This window comes from Castor canadensis, chromosome 6, assembly GCF_047511655.1.
Source record: "Castor canadensis chromosome 6, mCasCan1.hap1v2, whole genome shotgun sequence".
In the NCBI taxonomy this organism is placed as follows: Eukaryota; Metazoa; Chordata; class Mammalia; order Rodentia; family Castoridae; genus Castor; species Castor canadensis.
Window position 1 is genome coordinate 16,001,879 of NC_133391.1, and position 20,230 is coordinate 16,022,108.

General features: G+C 48.6%; 1 protein-coding gene across 8 annotated transcripts in view; it reads left to right on the plus strand.

The window, feature by feature from the left end:
* The window catches only part of Galnt17 (polypeptide N-acetylgalactosaminyltransferase 17), a 433,611-nt gene that overhangs the window by 321,960 nt on the left and 91,421 nt on the right, over positions 1-20,230 (plus strand). For 7 of the 8 annotated variants that reach the window (XM_074075764.1, XM_074075766.1, XM_074075767.1 and 4 more), the window contains one exon: positions 6,051-6,168. In XM_074075764.1, coding sequence (XP_073931865.1) covers positions 6,051-6,168 — 118 coding nt within the window. Of the gene's footprint in view, positions 1-4,829; positions 4,970-6,050; positions 6,169-20,230 lie in introns of those variants that run through there. The other variant, XM_020164522.2, reaches the window with a different exon arrangement.

Here is a 20,230-nt window from a genome sequence, read left to right on the forward strand (position 1 = left end):
CTGATGGGGACAGGGCTTGGGGAGGGGTGCTGGAGTGAGGCCCGTGTCTCACAAGAGGGGACAGGCTCTTCTGCTTGGTGGAGGGCTGGGATCAGCCAGGAGCAGCGTGGAGAAAAACTAGGTACAGAAACTAGGAAGGGGGTCTTCATGGTGGAGCAGGGATGTTCTCTTTGGTGACCTTTTTCCTTAGGGAAGTAGGAAGCAGCATGGGAGGTTGAAGGAGGAGAGGAAGGAGTGGGAGCCCACAAGAGTGAGACGGGGGAGCTCGGAGCTCAGAGTATGGTCACAAGAGGGCCACAAGTGGGCGTGACCCACGCGGTTACAGGTTTCCCTAGCCTTGTCGGGCTGCAGCGGTTGGGCGTGGAGTCAGCAGGCTGTCCAGTTCACCACGATCGGGGTTTTACCAACTGAAAGCCACAAGTGAGACAGGGCTGCCATGGCGCCATTACAACTCCCGTCATGGCTGTAAGCCAGGGAGTCCCCTGTGGAGGCGGTAAGGCCAGCAGACTGGAGTGCCCATAGGACGGAGGGGTGGGTGGATTTGGGGGACTTGAGGAAGTGAGCAGGGATGATAGGGGATAGGGGAGGGCTGCCAGAAAGTTGAGAGTTGAGGGCATACCGTCAGAGAGCGTCTGTGAGTTTTTGATTCTTCTTCTGGCTGAGGTCCATTTTCTGTGAGGAGTTTGTATTTAGTGTTGTAACGTGAATTTTTTTTTTTTTCAAAAAGAAATTTGCTTTGAAGGACAGATAGCATTTGGTAGATGGCGAGGTTCTCCTGGAGGGTGTTTTAGAAAAAGGAAGCACATGGCATGCATTGGGACGTATTGCAGAACCATCAGCAGTCCAGTGTTGTCTGGCCACAGAGCATGTAGGCTCATGGCTGAGAAAGCCAGTGAAGTCAAGGAAGACCTTCCACTTCACGTAGAAGGAGACAGGGAGCCAATGAAGGGTTTGGAGGAGGGACAAACACCAACAGGCCATTGTCACCTATGAAAAGGGGAAGAGCTTAATAATTGAAAAAACTAAAGAACCAAGCACAGTAGCTCACACCTGTAATCCCAGCTACTCCAGAGGCAGAGATCAGGAAGGATCACAGTTTGAAGCTAGCCCTGGGGAGGGAAAGAAATGGAGACCCCATCTCAACAAATAAGCAGAGCATGGTGGTGCACACTTGTGATCCCAGCTATGCAGGAGGTGTAGGTAGGAGTATCAGGGTCTCAGATAATCTGGGCCAAAAAAATGGGATCCCCTACCAGAACAACAGCTAAAGCGAAAAGGACTGAGGGAGTGGCTCAAGAGGCAGAGCGCCTGCCTAGCAAGTGCAAAGGCCCTGAGTTCAGACTCTAACACTGACCCCCAAAAAAGCAAAATTAGAAAGAAAAAAGAGGAAATTGAGAAAGCATTGCACCTCATCTCTGCAGAATTCCTGGGCTGCCACCCCCTCCCCACCAACTCCCAAGCCTTCCCTCGACTCCCTCAGCTGGAACTGTTGTGCGTGTGGCATATATTTTGTGTGACAGCAACAATTAAAGTGATTACTTTTAATCTGTCTTCGCCTCCTCTGTAATGGAGCAATTAGGACTTTGGCAGATCATTTAATATGATTATCATTTCCGAATGGTTTGGAATTGAAATGTTTGTGTTAACCGTGGCACTCACAATGGAGTTTGAAGAACGAGTCTGTGACACATGTTCTAGGATGCCATCAGCCCCGAAGTGCCACAGGCTGTGGCTTGCATGGCTGGGCAGGTGGCAATGATGCCTGGAAAGGAAATGGGAATCACTGATGCAAGAATGAGGCTGGCTGGCCCGCCCCCAGGGATGGCAGGTCCCACAGCGGGGCGGGGCAGGGTGGTGGCCTCCAGCTGGGGATCTGCTTCTCCCAGGCTGAGGATGTGGATTTTGTCAGTTTGGTTTAGTTTGGCTTTTGAGGCAGGATTGCTCTGAGAGTAACCCAGGCTGCCTGGAACTCACGGTCCTCCTGCCTCAGCCTCCCCAGTGCTGGGATGACAGGTCCCCAGTCGGTCACGAGCTGCCTCCTTTGCTCCCAGCACTGTGGGGAGCCTGGTGTTTGCAGGACTCTGAATTTCTATATCTGATTCGAGGCAGGGGGATGGGGGAGACGGGGAGGATCATAGTTCTAGGCAAGCCTAAGCAAAAAGTTAGCAATACCCCATCTCAACAAATAAGTCGAGCATGGTGGTGTACATCTGTAATTCTAGCTATACAAGATGCATAGGTAGGAGGCTATGGGATCACCTACCTATGTGTCCTGGGGCTTACGTTGGTGCTCCTTCCAGCCTGTCTTTCCCACAGTCACCGTCAGGCTCTCTGGCACGATGGAAGGTTGCAGTCATAGGCCTTAGGGGACCTTTTCACAAGTCACCAGTCTCCTTGCCCTTGTCTTTTTGTTTTGTGGCCTGCCCAGGATACAGAGGCCTGACCTGCTGTGGTCACTCCTGGATGGACCCTGGCAATGGCCTGGATGGCTGTCCTGCCCCAGCCTCATTTCTATGAGGAGGGAATTCCAATGTGCAAAACTGTAGGATTTCGCATACAGAACCCAGACCAAGGAGCTCAACACGGTGGCTGTCAGCAAGGGGGTGGCCCAGGGCAAGTCACCTGTGAGATCTCCCTTACCACCCAGAGCCGAAAACATCGCCAGATCACACCAGATCACATTACCACGCCAGGCTGCCAAGGCAAAGGGTGTCCCCTGAAGAGTGCTTGAGAGAGAACTGGAAGGAAGTAGAGGCCTCCCCTCCCCTCCCCTCCCCTCCCCTCCCTCTTCCTCCCCTTCCCTCCTCCCTCCTCCCTCCTCCCCATCCCTAGCTAGAACCCCGCTGTCATCCCACAGGGATGGCCACCCTGACCTGTCAACCCCTTCACTGATTCAGCAGCACTCAGTCAGGGCTGCCCTGGGCCGCGCCAGGAAGGAAGTACAAGGAGAGGTCACAGAAGTGACTTCTGTGCTCTAGGGCAGACCCTGACAGGCAGGGGGACCACAGGGTGGTCCTGCCACTGTCAACCCAGTCCTCGAGGCCGTGTAAATGACATGCCTCCATCTGCGCTAGAGCTGGGAACTTGGGTTTTCTAAGGAGTTATGGGGGTGATGCTGACACAGGTGGACCTAGACCAGTGTCTGGGAAACAGTTTTATCCTGGAAGGGGCTGAACTTACGGCCATCCTTTGGAGAACATTTGTTGACTGACCCTCCCCTGTTTACCTTTGGAGCAGGGTGTTCATGCGTGCTCACTCTGGGTTCTAAGCAAAGGCTTTTGGGGAGGTTGTTCTAAATTACCAGTTTTGGAGGGGGTTTTTTTGGCCGTACTGGGGTTTAAACTCAGGGCGTTGAACTTGCAAGGCAGGTACTCCACTCTTAGAGACACCCCAGCACATTTTGCTTTAGTTATTTTCAGACAGTGTCTCAAGTTTTTGTCCAGACTGGCCTTTGACGTCTATCCTATAATCTTCCCCATCTCCATCTCCTGAGTAGCTGGGATTACAGGCATGAACCACCATGCCTGGCCCAATTATCAGGATGTCTTGATGTGCTCACAATTGCTGTCTAGAAAACAGGGTCCCTCCTTCTCTCTCTTCAGGCCCCAGACTGCCCCTGGTATTCCACACCGCTCCAAGCAGAAGTGTCACTAACGTGCTCTGTGTTTCGGGTGGATCCTGCCCTAGCTGTAGCTCTACCAGAATGAATTCTCCCTGCCACCTTCCTCCTGTGGTTGTGTGATACAGCTGGGGGGAGCAGAATCCTAAGCAGTGGTGGCTAGCCTGTTTCATTGTCACTATTTGGTTCCAAGGGACAGAAACTTATCTGACATTTTTAAGTCATAGGACTGACCTCACAGACACAGGGGACAACTGTCCTCTGACCTGGGGACAGAGTAGAGCCAGGCTGCTGGTTCACAGATCGGGAGCCAAGGTCACCAGGCGCCACTCCCTGTGTGGTCTCACATCATCTCCACTGTGCCCTCTGCTCAGGCTCCAAGATGGTGGTCCCAGCTCCCTCACAGCGTTCATTCCAAGTGCCAGGAGCAACCTGACCTAGTCTGAGATTTGTGTCCATGTCTGGCCTGGTTACTTGAGACCGGAGGGTGGGCTCAGATGGTGCTCGCTTCTCTACGAGGGGACAGGGACTGTGAGGAAGTGACCCACAGGGAAGCCACTGGAATCTCTGGTATAGTCAAGCAGCAGGGCGGCGTTCTGTACACACGGGCATGATGGCAGGAGACTGGGAGGACTCACAGAAAGAGGACCAAGGCACAGAGTCACCGGGCTCCTGATCCGTCCCCTGGGCCCTGTCATCTTCTCTTATGTAATAACCCACACAGGGTGCTCTGTAGGGACTTAGCCAGGCTCTAGGGCTTATCATTAATTGCACACAATTACAGTTTTCACCCATTAAAAGAAAAAAACTGTGAGAAAGTTAAAAAATAAAGAGTAGGGGTTGGGGGAGGGGATGTGTACAGAAATATCACAACAAAACCTCTCACTTTATACAACTAATTTGTGCTAATAAAAATAAGTTGTTCAAATGACCTTCCAGCCAGGTGCCGGTGGCTCACGCCTGTAATCCCAGCTTCTCAGGAGGCAGAGATCAGGAGGATCACAGTTCAAAGCCAGTCTGGGCAAATATTTCCTGAGATCCTATCTTGAAAAAACCCTTCACAAAGCAGGGCTGGTGGTGTGGCTCAAGTGGTAGAGCACCTGCCTAGCAAGTGTGACGCTCTGACTTCAAATCCAAGTAGTGCCAAAAAAAAAATTAGCTTTCAGTGGCAGCACCAGGTTTCAGCTTTGAATATCATGTGTTTCCAGGAGCCTCTTGGAGCCTCTTGGCTGCCTCGACACACCAAGGTCAAAGTCACAGTAGAAATCGGAATGATCAGATGAAGGTCTGGGGCTGTGGTCTGTTCTGTAATTTCAGTGCAAGAGAACTCCACCTGAGTTTCCTGGAGAGGTGGGTGGGGTTTCTCTCTCTCTCTCTCTCTCTCTCTCTCTCTCTCTCTCTCTCTCTCTCTCACTCTCTTTTTCTCTCCTCGTCCTTGTCCTCCTCCTCCTCCTCCTCCTCCCCCCTTCTCCCTCCTCTGGTAGCACTGGGGTTTGAACTCAGGGCCTCATGCTTGCTAGGCAAAGGCTCTACCACTTTGAGCCACTCCTCAGCCCTGTTTTACTTTAGGTATTTTTTCAAAAGGGTCTCACATTAATGTCCAGTCCTCCTACCCATGCTTCCTGCAGGGTGGGAGTGACAGACGCGTACCATCTGCTATTTCAGATGGGGGTCCTGCCAACTTTTTACCCTGGCTGGCCTTGAACTGTGATCTCTGCATCCTGAGTAGCTGGGGTTACAGGCGTCTCTAAGATATTTCTGGCCCTGTGGGTGGTTTGCCTTCTCTTTTACAAAGCTTCTCATGAAGCACATAAGGATGAGATCGAGAAGTGACATGGGGCAGGTCCTGAGCTCTGCCCTGTGACTTAGAGCAGCCCCTAGTCCCCATGTGGAGGTGATTGTAGGACGGTGCACAGACACTCCGTCTCTTCACTCTGGTCATTGTTTCCTCTACTGTGTACAGAGTTCAGCTTGATGCAGTCTCATCAGCCAGTTCTGGCTCTTATTTCCTGAGCTAGCGGGGTCCTATTCAGAAAGAAAGGAAGAGGGAGGGAGGGAGGGAGGGAAGGAATGGAGGAAAGAAGGAAGGAAGGAGGGAGGAAGGAAGGGATGGAAGGAATGGAGGCTGGATCTTTTGCCTTTCCCTCTCTGACACTCCCACTCCCAGCTTCCCAGGTCTCTTCTCCTTCCTGGGGCAGAGAGCATGTGCACCTTGCCCTGCCTGCTGTCCCCAGAGTGCAGTGACAGCCACTGCCCAGTGTGCAGACCCAGTCCTCACCCTACCTACGCAGGAGACACAATGTCCCTAGCCACCAAGGTCCCCTAGTTCTTGTGCAGCTAAAAGTTAGCCACATGAAGGGTGTGGGGGCTGAGGGCTTCTGGGAAGGCTGGCGAGGACCCCCTGATGTCAAGGCTCCCCTCTCTCCCGCAGGACGCCCGCCATGATTGGCTGCTCATTCGTGGTCAACAGGAAGTTCTTCGGTGACATCGGCCTTCTGGACCCTGGGATGGATGTGTATGGAGGAGAAAATATTGAACTTGGAATCAAGGTGGGTGGCATGACATCTTGTCCTCTTGATTTATTTGAGTCATCCTGGAGGGGCATTGAAAGTTTTCTTTTAGCTGATGAGTGTCAGGCTCCACAACCCCACCATGTGAACGTCACCGCCACCGCTTCTCAGATGGGGGATCTTGGGGTTTTGTTTTTTAAAGGTTGACTGTTTTGTCCCATGCCTTCGGTGACCCAAGTTCACCAGGGAGCTTGGTTCCTGTGCACATCTAGTTTTGTCATCCTTAATTTTTTTTTCCCTTAACATTAAGTGATCTCCTTGGGTTACTGTCTCATGCTAGGTGCTTTGGTGGTTCGAGCACATGGTAGAGTCAGAGGAAGAGACGCCATGTCCTAGCGGACTCCCTCCCTGCTTTTCTCAGAAATACTCCTAGGGGAGCTGATGCAGGAGGGAGAAAAGGAGGGAACCGGACAGGCCTGTAGCTGGGCCCCCAGCTCAGATCGGCTCCACTGTTTGGTTATTGTATATGCTGGGCTCTGCTCATAATTTTGTTTGAAAAAAAGAATTCTACTGTAAAAAAAAAAAAAAAAGAGTTGGAAACATTGATGCGTTCCAGTCATTCCATTTTATTTATTTATTTATTTTGGGGTATAGGGTCTCACTGTGTACCTCAGGTTGGCCTTGAACTCTCCATCCTCCTGCCTCAGCCTCCCAAGTGCTGGGATTACAGGTGTGCACCACCATGCCTGGCTCAACCTCTCCCTTTTAGAGTTAATATAAATAACTCCTAGTAAAAGGCTCTGGGTACTCTTTTAGCTCTTGGAGGCAAAGATTCTCTGCTTGACCAAACTTTTGTGAGACTCCAGAACATTCTCTTAGGCCGGTCTTTGCATTTCCTTGCAGAATACCTGCTAAGTCACTTTACTCAGAACTCCACACCTTCAGTGTTGGATCTCTGTCCACCTCTGATCAGGGTCCTCACCCCTGACCATCCTTCAGGTGGCGTCTGGTGGCCTTGGCCCTGTCTTCAGCCAGAATCCCCCTCACTCCTGAGGCTTCCTGTCAGTCATCCACCGCTGACCCTCCCTTCTCTTTGACAGTAAATCTCTACTTGCCCATGCTGCATTCCCTCCCACCACAAAGCCCCATTACCATTGTCTGGACGCCTGTCGTGATGGCTCTGAATGAGGTTTGCTTACCCTAATAACACCTGCTGTCGCACCAAGAAGCACTCACCAGTGCCTCGCTTCTCTCACCTCCTGCTTCTCCCACTGTGCTGTGAAGAGGCTGGAGGAGGGCAAGCCCAGCTGGCGTCCTGTCACTGTCCTCGGTCCCCAGCCTTTGCACACCTGGGCTCTGGGAAACAGGCTTGTTGGAATCAACTCAGGACATGAGTGTCATGTTTAAAATTGACTACCTTTCTGGTTTTTATTCTACCCAGGCACGCACCCCTGCAGAACCTCTATCCGCGGCCGAAGCCTGCTCTCTGCACCTGATTTAGGGTTTTCTTCAAGTGCTCCATGCCTTTTAGATACTCACTCCGCCTGATCTGCCCTGAGCTCTCTTTGCAGAGTGACAGGCTCTGCGCCCTCCCGCAGGAGCAAAGGGGTGGGTGGGGACGGCCCTGGATCCTGAAATCATTCCCTTTGGAAGGCACTGCATTCTCCCTGTGCTGAGTGCCTTCCTCAGTGGAATTTGCACAGAATTTCTCTGCCAAGCCCAGCAGTTCAAAAGCCCAGGACCATAGCTAATATATGTGCCGGTCATCCTTTTGGACTTTTTTTGTCAGTACCGGGATTTGAACTCAGGGCCTCATGCTTGCTAGGCAGGTGCTCTACCACTTGAGCCACTCCCCCAGTCCCCATTCACCCATTTTGAATTTAATTGAAGAAAAAAGACCTTGACCCAACATTTCAACCCCGTTCCCATTTTCCTGTTCTTTCTTGTGTCTGTCGTTATCATTATTATCACTTGCAGTACTGGGGATTGAACCCTTGGCCTCCTGCTTGCTAAGCAAGCACTGTACCACGTGAGCCACTCACCCAGTACTTTGCTTTTAGCTTGTCTTTGAGATGGAGTCTTGTGCTAACTTTGCCCAAGCCAGCCTCAGACTGTGATTCTCCCATCTCCCTCTCCCAAGTTGCTGAGATTACAGCTGAGACCACCACGCCCAGCTCCTTCTTGTGTCTTCCTGCCTCTTTTTCCCTCTGCACACAGCAACCTCTAGCTTGCCTTGGAACTTTACTTATTTTTTACCCATATTGGTTTCCCTCTCTTCCCCTCTCTAGACGGCAAGCTGTGTGACACAGAGCTCTCTTTTTCTCACCTTTGTACGGCCTTGCCTGGGACGTGGGCCTAGCAGTAATTGTTAGATCTGTGATTAAGTGATGTCTTGGATGTGAGTAGAAGCAGTGGTTTGAGGGACACAAGCCAATTAGAATGCCCTGGTGGTCAAATGGGCGGTGACAATCTACAAGTCAAAACTAGCTTGTGCTTTTCTGTCAGAAGAGAGAGCTGAGCCTTTGTTCCTTTTTATTTTATCTTGAAGACCAGAGCAGTTTGGATAGCTCTATATGACCAGTGAATGGTAGGATATTACACAGAGAGAACAGCAGGAAACAGCACTGATCAGAAGCGCAAGGGGAGGGATTTCTGGGGACCAGGGGGACCGTCCCAGATTCCAGTGCTACCACGGGTTGCTCTCTGGGAATAACACCAGAGGCTATGTCTGCAGAGCTCATTAATAAGTCTTGCCGGGGAGAAGGTGTCACTCTTCTTACACTGGCAGAGGCACTTCCTGTGTGTGTGTGTGTGTGCAGGAGACAGGGCCTTATATTGCCCCGGCTGCCCTTGAACTCCTGATCCTCCTGCCTCAGCCTCCAGGGTGCTGGGATTACAGGCATGAGCCACCATGCTCACCTCTCCTTTTCAGTTTTTCACTTGTAGATTGTGTTAACAGCTTTATTGAACCATTTTGGCATAAAAAAATTGTATTTTTTTTTATTCATATGTGCATACAATGCTTGGGTCGTTTCTCCCCCTGCCCCCCACACCCTCCCTAACCCCCCACTCCACCCCCTCTCTCTCCCCCCCACCCCCTCAATACCCAGCAGAAACTATTTTGCCCTTATCTCTAATTTTGTTGTAGAGAGAGTATAAGCAATAATAGGAAGGAACAAGGGTTTTTGCTGGTTGAGATGAGGATAGCTATACAGGGAGTTGACTCACATTGATTTCCTGTGCGTTCTAGGTTAATTCTTCTTGATCTAGCCTTTTCTGTAGTTCCTGGTCCCCTTTTCCTATTGGCCTCAGTTGCTTTTAAGGTATCTGCTTTAGTTTCTCTGCGTTAAGGGCAACAAATGCTAGCTAGTTTTTTAGGTGTCTTACCTATCCTCACCCCTCCCTTGTGTGCTAAAGCTTTTATCATGTGCTCAAAGTCCAATCCCCTTGTTGTGTTTGCCCTTGATCTAATGTCCGCATATGAGGGAGAACATACGATTTTTGGTCTTTTGGGCCAGGCTAACCTCACTCAGAATGATGTTCTCCAGTTCCATCCATTTACCTGTGAATGACAAGATTCCATTTTTCTTCATGGCTGCATAAAATTCCATTGTGTATAGATACCACATTTTCTTGATCCATTCGTCAGTGGTGGGGCATCTTGGCTGTTTCCATAACTTGGCTATTGTGAATAGTGTGCAATAAACATGGGTGTACAGGTGCCTCTGGAGTAACCTGTGTCACAGTCTTTTGGGTATATCCCCAAGAGTGGTATTGTTGGATCAAATGGTAGAGCGATGTCCAGCTTTTTAAGTAGCCTCCAAATTTTTTTCCAGAGTGGTTGTACTAGTTTACATTCCCACCAACAGTGAAGAGGGTTCCTTTTTCCCCGCATCCTCGCCAACACCTGTTGTTGGTGGTGTTGCTGATGATGGCTATTCTAACAGGGGTGAGGTGGAATCTTAGTGTGGTTTTTAAAAAATTGTATGTTTTGATGTGTGTACCTGTTGGGGAATGCTCAACCACCATCAACCTAATCATCGTACCCATAACTATGCAGGTACCATTGGGCATAGGGGAATTTAATTTAAGATCCGCCTTCCTAGCAAATTAAAAGCATGCGCTACAATATTTCTAGCTGTCATCGTCCTCGTCCAGTACATTAGACCTCCAGTGCTGGAGCACCACCTGCAGGAGAGGGCCGGGTGAGGCTCTGCTGCTTGGGAGCGGTGCGGCTGCCTCACAGGCAGGACTGTGTGACTGTTCCCTTCCCTGAAGGAGCGGGGAGCTCCTCAGTTGTCCTCTCCCAGCACCGCCCTGTCCCAGTGCCTCTCTGTGGCCAGCTGAGGGAGCCAGGGAGTACCATGCCTCACACTGCTTGCTGATTGGCTGCAGTGAGCACTGCTTGTTGACTGGCTGCAATGAATGGGCTCTACTGAGTGGAGTCTGCCCCCCCACACTGTTCTCTTGCTGGGTCTTCTCCGTGGCCATTCAGCTTCCTGGCCACTGGTGCCACATCTTCACTAGAGTGTCAGATGGCTCTGGGACTTGCACATGTCACCTTCGAGGACAATCACCTCTTCTTACAGTTTTCCCCAGCCCACCCGGCTCTGCCTCTGACCTCCTGTGCGTGGTTCTGCTGGCTGTGACCCGGCTTCTGACATCAGCCTTGATATTCTGCCACTTTAAGAGAAATTTTTATATTTAATTGTGGCAGAGGATGGTAATTCAGTACACATATAATGATCAAATCAGGATAATTGCCACTCCCATCTTCTCTACCTTTATGGTAGATCTTTAAGTCCTTCCTTCTCGTTAGGTTGAAGTAGATAATAGACTGCTGTCCACTGTAGTCACCCTATGTGCTGTAGGCCAGGATAGCCTATTCTTCCTGTCTTCCTGTATCTTAGCATGGTTAGCCAGCTTCTCTCTACCCCTCCCCTGGCTCCCTCCTTCCTGGCCTCTAGTGACCACTGTCCTGCTGTCAGTTTCCATAACATCAACATTTTGGTTTCCACAAATGAGAATGTGCAGTATTTGTCTTCCCATGCCTGGCTCATTTCATTTAACACAATGTCTTCCAGTTCCATCACCACCAATGACAGGATTTCGTCTTTTTAATGGCTGAATAATATTCCTCCGTGGTTGTGTACATCATCGCTATCTATTCATTCATTCGTTGATGGACACTTGAGTTCATTCCGTATCTTGGATATTATTAACAGTGCACCAGTAAACCCAGGAGAGCAGTTTTCCCTCTAACATAGTGGTTTCATTTTCTTTGGCATAAAAACCCAATAATGGAAAAGCACAGAGAACCGAGAGAGAAAATCCAACTTCTCACTGCCAACTTCTCACCTTTTGACAAAGGTGCCAAGAATGTGACGTGGACAGAGGACAGCACCCTTTGATAAGTGGCGCTGGGGAAATGGTGTAGCAGCGTGCACAAGAATGAAACTCCACCCCATTTCTCACTATGTACAAATTAACTTAAAATGACTTTCAGCCCCAAATGGTAGGCCCTAACCTATGAAAGCGATAGGAGGAAACTCAGAGAAACACTTCAAGACATTGGGATGGGGGTTGGCACCAGCGGGAGAGGGAGGATGTAAGGAACGGGTGCAGGAGGTGAATATAGTGGAATATTATGCACTCATGTATGCAAATGAAAGATGAGGCCTGTTGAGATTGTTCCAGGAATGGGGGGAGGAGGGGTAAAGGAGAATGATGGAGGGGTGAATTCAACAATGATAAATTGTAATGACTTTTGTCAATGTCACAGTGCACCTTCACTTAACACAACATTAAAAAAAAGATGAATAACAATTACAAAAATTTTTTTCATTGTGACCCTAAAAGCACAAACAACAAAACCAAAACTAGGCTAATGGGATTGTATCAAACTCTGGAGCAAAGAAAACTGAGTAAAGAAACAACCTGTAGAATGGGAGACAATATTTGCACACTGGCTGAGTGCTGGGTGCCACGCCTATAATCCCAGCTACTCAGGAGGCTAAGATCAGGATGATCCAGGTTCAAGGCTAGCCCAGGCAAATAGTTTTTGAGACTCTGCCTTGAAAATGCCTATCACAAAACTGATGAAGAGCTGGTGAAGAGGGAGAGCATCTGCATAGCAAATATGAGGCCCTGAGTTCAAACCCCAGTACAGCCAAAAAAAACCCCACAATATTTGCACACTATTCATCCAACAAGGAATTAACATCCAGAATAGAGAAGGAACTCAACAGCAAAAACCAAATAATCCAGTTAGAAATGGGCAAATAACCTGAAATAAAAATATCTCCAAAAAAAGAAAAAAAAGACAAAGAAATGGCAAGACGTAATCTCAGTTTTTCAAGTCCGAGCAGAGCCTTGTGGGTTTCATGAAGTCTGCTTTGGGATCTACAGAACACGGGCTCTCGTGACAAGTCCCCAGCCAGTTGCTTGGGGACCTGCTATACATGCAAATCCTTAGGGCCCTTCCCAGACCTAGTGGACCGGAAAGAGGGGCAGTGATGTGTTTGAACAGGTTGCCCGCAGGCTGGTGTTTTGAAAACAGGTCCCCAGGTAGTGGAGCTACCTTGGGAGGTTCTGGAAACTTTAGGAGGTGAGACTTAGCAGAGGAAGCAGGCCACTGGGGTGGGTCCTTTGGGGTGTCTTGTTCCTGTTCCCTCCCTCTTGTCTTTCTTCTTCCTCCTCGTCCCCCTTCTCCTCCCCCTTCTTCCTCTTCTTATTCTCCTCCTATCTCACTTCTCTCCCTCCCTCCCTGTCTCTCTTTCTTTTCCCCTCTCTCTCCTCCCCTCCCCTCCCCTCCCTTCCCCTTCTCTCCTCTCCTCTCTCTCTCCTTCCTGTCTGTCATGAGGTGAGAGACTCCTCCACTCATCCTGCCACTGTGTTGTTCTGGCCACACAAACATGGACTGAGCCCTCGGAAACAGTGAACCAAAGCAAACCCTGCCTTAGGTTGCTACTGTAAAGTATTTGGTCACAACGATACAAAAGTGACTAATACAGGCCTGGTCTGGCTAACTGTGTTTTAATCAGCCTTCCAGGGGGTTCCACTCTGCACCCAGGTTGGAGAGCCACTGGTCTACACCTGAGCTCGGCCTGCTTCCTGGCAATTATACCCTTTATCAGAAAGGAGCCCAGGTGAGCACCCACCTCTTCCCAGAACCTTCTCTGGGTAGTCCTCCATGGCCCCACCCTTCTCTCAGTGAGTCTTCCCTTCTCTCTGCAGCCTGCACAGCGTGGGTCCCCTCAGGCACTGGCATCTACTTTTCTTAACCTCACGTGCACCTGTCTCCACCAGGTGACTGAAAGGATCCCGATGATAAGGTTTCCTTTGCATAAAAAAGTATATGTAAAGTGTTTTTAAAAATTTTTAATGAAGTGTATTTCTTCTCACCAGACACTGTAGCTTGCACCTGTAATCCAAGCTATGCACTTCGCATAGGTAGGGGGATAGCTTCAAGGCCAGACCTCCGAGGCAAAGAAACGTGAGGCCCTATCTGAAAAATAACCTGAGACAAAAAGGGCTGGAGGAGTGCCTCAAGTGGTAGAATACCTGCATAGCAAGGAGAAGGCCCTGAGTTCAAATCCTAGTACCACCAAAAATAAAGAAACCCTATATTCCTTACCCTTTGATTTTGTGCTGTTTTGTTTTGCTCAGAGCACAAATTAGTTGAATAATAAATACATTCTTAAGAAAGCTAGCCCTACTGCTAGAAAAAAATTAGAATTTTTTGTAAATATTCACACACATAATTTTCATTTGGCATATGCATATATTTACCTATAAGAAGTGACCCCCAAATCCTACACTTTAAAGATTTTGCTATCTAATTTGATATATATCGTATGCCTTTGGGAAAATTTTGATATAAGACCAATTTTTTCTTAGCAATTTTTTTCACAGACCCATCTATGATCTTTTCTCTAAACATTCTTTGCATTTTTTGTTACATCTTAATTCCATCCCCAGTGAGCTGTGAATTGAGTATAGAAAGGCTTTCTGTGGTTCATTAAAAACAACAACAAAAAAATAGTCACAATGACTCCAGGGCTGTTGCTTGAATGAAAGGCAACTTATCTGTGACCAAAAGAATCAATAGAGTGAAGGAATAAAATGACTTTCCAGGATTGAGCAAATAAGTGAGATTAGAAATTGAAAGGATTCATCTTATTCTGAGTAACATTGACCAGAAGCAATGAACAAGCCACGTGATAGTCGCGTGGCTAACCGTGAAGAGAGAGCGTCTCCAAGGACAGAAGAGAGAGATTTCTTTTAAATGATTGCAGAGCTGGATGGGTTTGATTTCCCCTGTGCATTCATGTGAGAGGAAAACCCATCACCTTCTGAACACTTGTATCAGTGGCCAGCACCCTGCATGCCCAGTCCTTCACGGCCACCACTCCTAAAGGAGACCGTGGAAAGACCAAGGTCTTCCAACTGTCATGTAATATCTTAGCTTGGTGGCTTAACCTCCTTTATCCAGGAACCCCCAGGTCTGCCTAAAGGCAGAATTCCTGTGTGTGCACATTGTTAAAATATTTGTGAGCCCAACATCCTTTTAAATGCATTCATTTTTGTCATTGCCATGACAAAAAAAAACTCATGGGAGGAAAGGTGGCTCATGGTTTCATTCCATGGTCACCTGGCTCCATTGCTGTGGGCCTGTGGTGAAGCAGAGCATCATGGTGGACGGGAGTGGCAAATACAGATCTGCTCCCCTCATGGTGGACAGGAAGCAGAGAGACAGAGAGAAGGGGCCAAGAACAAGATAAACTCTTCCAGGGTGCCCTGATCCCAACCGAGTCCCGCCAGGACCCCAGTTTACATCACCTGCCAATAACGCCATTAAAATCTGCTGATGCAGTCCTCCCCATCTAATTCGATCATTGTGTAGCCAATCCCTAAAGCCTGTCAGTGGGGGGCAAAGCCTTCCACACACGTACCTATTTTTTGGGGGGTGACACTTTGGTATCTAAACTATAATAAGAGGGTTGGGGGTTCAGGTGTAATGGTGTTCTCGCCTGGTCCAGCCCAGCCCCAGGGTCTTCCCACAGCACAACCTCTGCAGGGGCTCCTGCTGGGTGTCTTAAGGCTCCATAGCAGTCACCAGTAAAGGACAGGGACTCTAACTCTATGGTGACTTGACCGTGTCGTGGTGAAAGGTAGGCAAAGGATGGGCATATTTTAGTTTGTGCAGGGTAAAAATATCACAGTGTCATTCCTAAGTGCTGGTTGCATGGTTCACGGCTTCCTCCCCCCCAGATGCCACCATTTCTCTGAGAATTTAGAATATAGCCTTACCCAACTCAGCCCCTTTGAACGCCAGGCGCTGAAGACCTGCAAGGTCACCCACAGGCCCTGAGCCAGTCCAGACGATCCCAGCAGGTGATTTGAAGGATTGTTTCTTTCAGAGGGAGGTTTAGAAATTGTGGGCAGAATCCCCCTTCACACTGGTCTCTTTGCCTCCCCTCTTGTTCTGAGTGTTGCTTCCCCCTTGTCTGCAGCTGGCTCTGACAAGCCTGGCTGACTGGTGCCCAGGTCCCACCTCTGCTTTGTGGTTTTGGGACCCACCGTCCAGCATCTGTATTAAAGGGACAGACATTTCCTCTCCCCCTGCATCCTCACATCAAGAATCCTGTGGTCCAACAGCCTCTTGTGAGCTTTGTCATCCTTCTGGAACTTTTGGACTCAGGTTTGCTACATCTTTGAACAATGTGATTTGAATGATGGTCAGGCCCAGAGGACACCAGACCATCAGCTCCTTTCCATTTTCTTGATCCTTACATTGCAATGGTCTTTGGTCCTCCCTCCCCTGTTGGCATCAATCACTGTGTTCATCAGCCTTCTGTTACTGTAACAAAATGCCTGAGATAATCAACTTGTAAAGAGAGAAGGTTCATCTGGGCTTGTAGTCTCATAGCTTTTAGTCTTTGGTTGATTTGGGGCCTGTGGCAAGGCAGTTCATCCTGTGGGGAGCACATGGCAGAGCAGTGCCACTCAGCCCATGGCCAGGAGCAGAAGAAGAAAAGAGACCAGGATCCCACAATCTCCTTTGAGACCAAAGTTCCTCAAAGTTCCTCAAAGACCTAAAGACCTAAAGACTTCCTACTAGGCCCTGCTTCCTAGAGGCTCCAACACCTCCAAGAGCGGCTGGCCCGGGAGCAGCCCTTGAACTCACAGCTTCACACTTGCTAGGCAGATGCTGCCTGAGCCCCTCCACCAGCCCTAGAACCAATCTTTCAACACAGGGACCTTTGGAGGCATTTTAGATCCAACTATAGCAGTTCAGTTTTCATCCCAGCACAGCCTCAATGACCCTGTGTGTGTGTGTGTGTGTGTGTGTGTGTGTGTGTGTGTGTGTGTGTGTGTGTGTGTGTGTGTAGTGTTGGGATGGAACCCGGGTCTCACACATGCGAGGCAAGCACTCTCCCACAGAGGTATATCCTTAGCCCAAGAAGTCACCACTGACTATGTGAGCACCTCATAGTGCTGGGTGAAATTATGTCTGTGGTAGAGCTCCAAGGAAAGTTCCTGTCTTGTCCAGGTTCAGGGTAGGCCTTGCAACCCTGGGGACTGAACTTTTGCCTGGGTGTGTATGTCATAGGTGGCCTGCACTTCAAGTGACTGCTTTTGACTTGGGGAGTCCGTTCTTCACTCTGGCAGTAACTTCCATTGGGGAACCCACAGTTGATGGCCTTAACCTTGTCTCCATGGAATTGATGATCAGATAGAAATGCTGTCCATTGAACAAATACTCAACCAGTGTGATCAGCCTGAGTGTATTCAGGAAGTATAACCTAGTCCAGGGAGCTGGAGAGAGGAAATGGTGTTCAAGACTTTAGGTAGGACTAGAAGGAGGTGCACGAATATCTCAAGCGCACATAAAGATTGGACTGTGTTCTGGGAACTGCAGTTCAGGGTGACTGGAGTGAAGAAAGGGGCAAAACTGTCAAGCAGTGGCAGCAATCTTGGTGGAGCCTAGATTATGTGGAGGTTATAAGCAAGAATGTGAGAGCCAGCTTCCTGTTACTGTAACAGAATACCTGAGATGGTCAACTTACAAAGAGAAAAGGTTTATTTTGGCTCACAGCTTTGGGAGGTCCGACCCACGATTGGTTGGTCCCATTGCTTTGGGACCTTGGTGAGGCAGCACATCATGGTGGGACCACATGGCAGAGCAAAGCCTCTCACCTCATGACCAGGAAGCAAAAGAGAGAAAGAGAGAAGGCGGGGTCCTCCAATCCCCTCTGAGGGACTATCCTAGGTGACTCAAAGACTTCACACTAGGCCCTGCCTCTTAACATTTCCACTGGCTCCCAGTAGTGCCAAGATGGAGACCAAGCCTGTAACACATGGGACATTCCAGTGGTAGACTATAGCAGCCACTGTGGATAGTTTGAGTGAACAGAGAGATAGATAGACAGAGAGATGATGGATGGATGGATAGACAGGTGAATGACACATAGCTATATGGTCTCGTGTACATATCACCCACTCCTTTGAAGGAATTTAAGGGGTGATCAGACTTTTTTTGTTTTTTTTTTTGAGGCAGAATTCACTATGTAGCCTAGGCTGACCTTGAATTCATGATCCACCTGTCTCTACCTCTCTAGTGCTGGGATTACAGGCCTGTACCACCACACCTGTTTAGAATTTTTTTAATGAGGAGATTATTATGACTGCTATGTGGGAAATGGACTTTATAATCCTGAATATACTCAGGAGGAAAGATGAGAGAGAGAGAGAGAGAGACATTGGAGATTGGTTGGGACAAGAAGGAGCGCAATGGATAACTCAGAAGTAGAAGAGGTGACGCCTGGGGGTAGGGTGAGGAAGGCTCAGGGGATGGGGGGCTGAGGCTGAGCCTTAGGGAGATGCTGGCGCTGACCTGTGACATGAGGGACACGGTTGGAAGAAGTTGGGGAGAAGATGAGACAATGCCTCTTAGTCGTGAGACGTCTAAAATTTCAGAAGCACTCCTGCCATCCTGTAGACTTGCACATGTGAAGATTGAGCCCAGGACTAGGGCTCAGGTAGACTCAGACGTCTTCAGCCTGTGGATTATGTGTGAAGTCTGTGGAAAGAAGAGGCCAGAAGCCTAGAGCAAGGCAACATGGCAGGCACGGAAGGAAGGCTGGAAAGGAGACTGAAAGAGAGAGAGTCCCCAGAGGGAGGATTTCTGGGAACTGGGAGTACCAGCAGGGGCCTGAGAAGCAATGGGCACAGAGGGATATGTGCCAGGAGCACCATTTTGGAGACTGGCTGATAGACGGTGCTGGCCGGTGGCCATGGGGTCCCAGCAGCTCTGGGTGCTCACAGGTGGCAATCAACAGAGTGAGGATGGCGGGTGGGACTGTGAGATGTTGGGGTAACACAGGAGTAAGATGGGGACCCAGCCAAGAGTGGGGCTTGGTAGAGGGGTGCCAGGGCTAACGTCTGGTGTTCCCTATTCCCCTCTGGGGTCTGCTGGGCCGTACTGCCCACGGTGTGGGCTCACTGCAGGAGCCATGACGCCAGGACATGGTGATTCCTTTTATGGTTCGAGCCAGTGGGTTTGGGCAGGTCTTGGCTCTTTGCTCTGCACCTGAAGAATTCAGAGTTGGGAAAGTGTCTCTACAATGAGGACCACTCATCATTTTTTCCCCATGAAATATTTTTGGGAAACATTTTTAAAAATGGCTGCAACTTTTGCATCTCTGTTCCTAATGACAATCTCAGGTGACCACATGCCTGGCCCAGTGTGCCATTCCAGCTGCATCTGTTTGCTTCTATGGCATCTCCCAGGAAGAGAAGACGTGGACCTGTCTGTCTTCCCCTAGAGCCCCAGATGATGATCCCCAATGCTGGAGAGTTCCTCTACACCACACTGGGGGTTTCACGTTCACTATGACACAACATTCAGCCTCGGTGGGAACGGTGCACAGAAAGAGCAAGACAAAGTCAACTTAAACAGGGTGTGTGGATCTTCTTAGACATGAGACCATGGGGCCATTTTGCTGTTTTCATTAATAAGTGTTTGCATCCACTTAAGAAGAACAGACTAACGTGTGTGTGTGTGCACACTTGTGCACATACATGCACGTACACACACACACACACACACACACACACACACACACACACACAGCTGCCCTTCCAAAAGACCGCCTGGATTGTGTCCAGACTGGGAATTCTACCCTATGTGAATTACTTTTGTCTCTTCCTATGTTTTCCCCCTCCAAACAAGTCAGGAAATAAATAATTCGGTCAACACATTTTATGTTAATTTCTTTTCTTTTAATTCAACATTTGATTATGGAAAATTTCAAACATATACAAAAATAGAGATGATAATGAATCCCAAATGTTCTAGTCGTTTCAGCTCAGCATGCATCAGTGTTTTCCCACTTACTTTCGTTGTTTCAAATTTCCCATAACTGCTTCTTGGCTTTTTAAAAGCAAGTTCCACCATCATGTCATTTGCCTCTATAAATACAGTCATAGCTAACAGATGAAGATGTTAAAAAAATAACAGAAGCTTGGTACGACTATATACTTAGCAGAATTTAATATTCAATTCATGTTTTCTCAAAAATATTTCTCAAAATTCTGTCAGATTTTCTCAGAAAACATATTTTTTACAGTTGGTTTGTGCAATTAAGAATTCAAACAAGGCCCACCCACACATCCCACTTGGTTGACAGGCCCCTAAAGTGTCTTTTTATCTATACTATTCCCCATCATAGTTATTTCAGACCGTTTGTTAAAGAAAACAAGTCGTTTGTCCTATAAAATCTGACACAGACTGGTTTCAGCACACTGATCACTTTTGACTTGTTCCTCTAATCTACGTTTTCTCCAAGCTGTAATTAGATGTAGAAACTTCCTCCCTCCTTCCGTCCTCCTGTCACATCCATCAGAAAGTAACCCAATGCCTGCCTCACTGCAGTAATGTCTCATTCAACCCTGGGTTCAGGTGTTGTCACCTGATTGATCCATTATAAAATTCCCATCAACCTTTCACCTGGTGAATGGTTTTAGCAACCTCCAACATCCATTATTTCATTAGCATGTACAAAATGGTGACTTTTTAAAAAAAAAATCTACATTC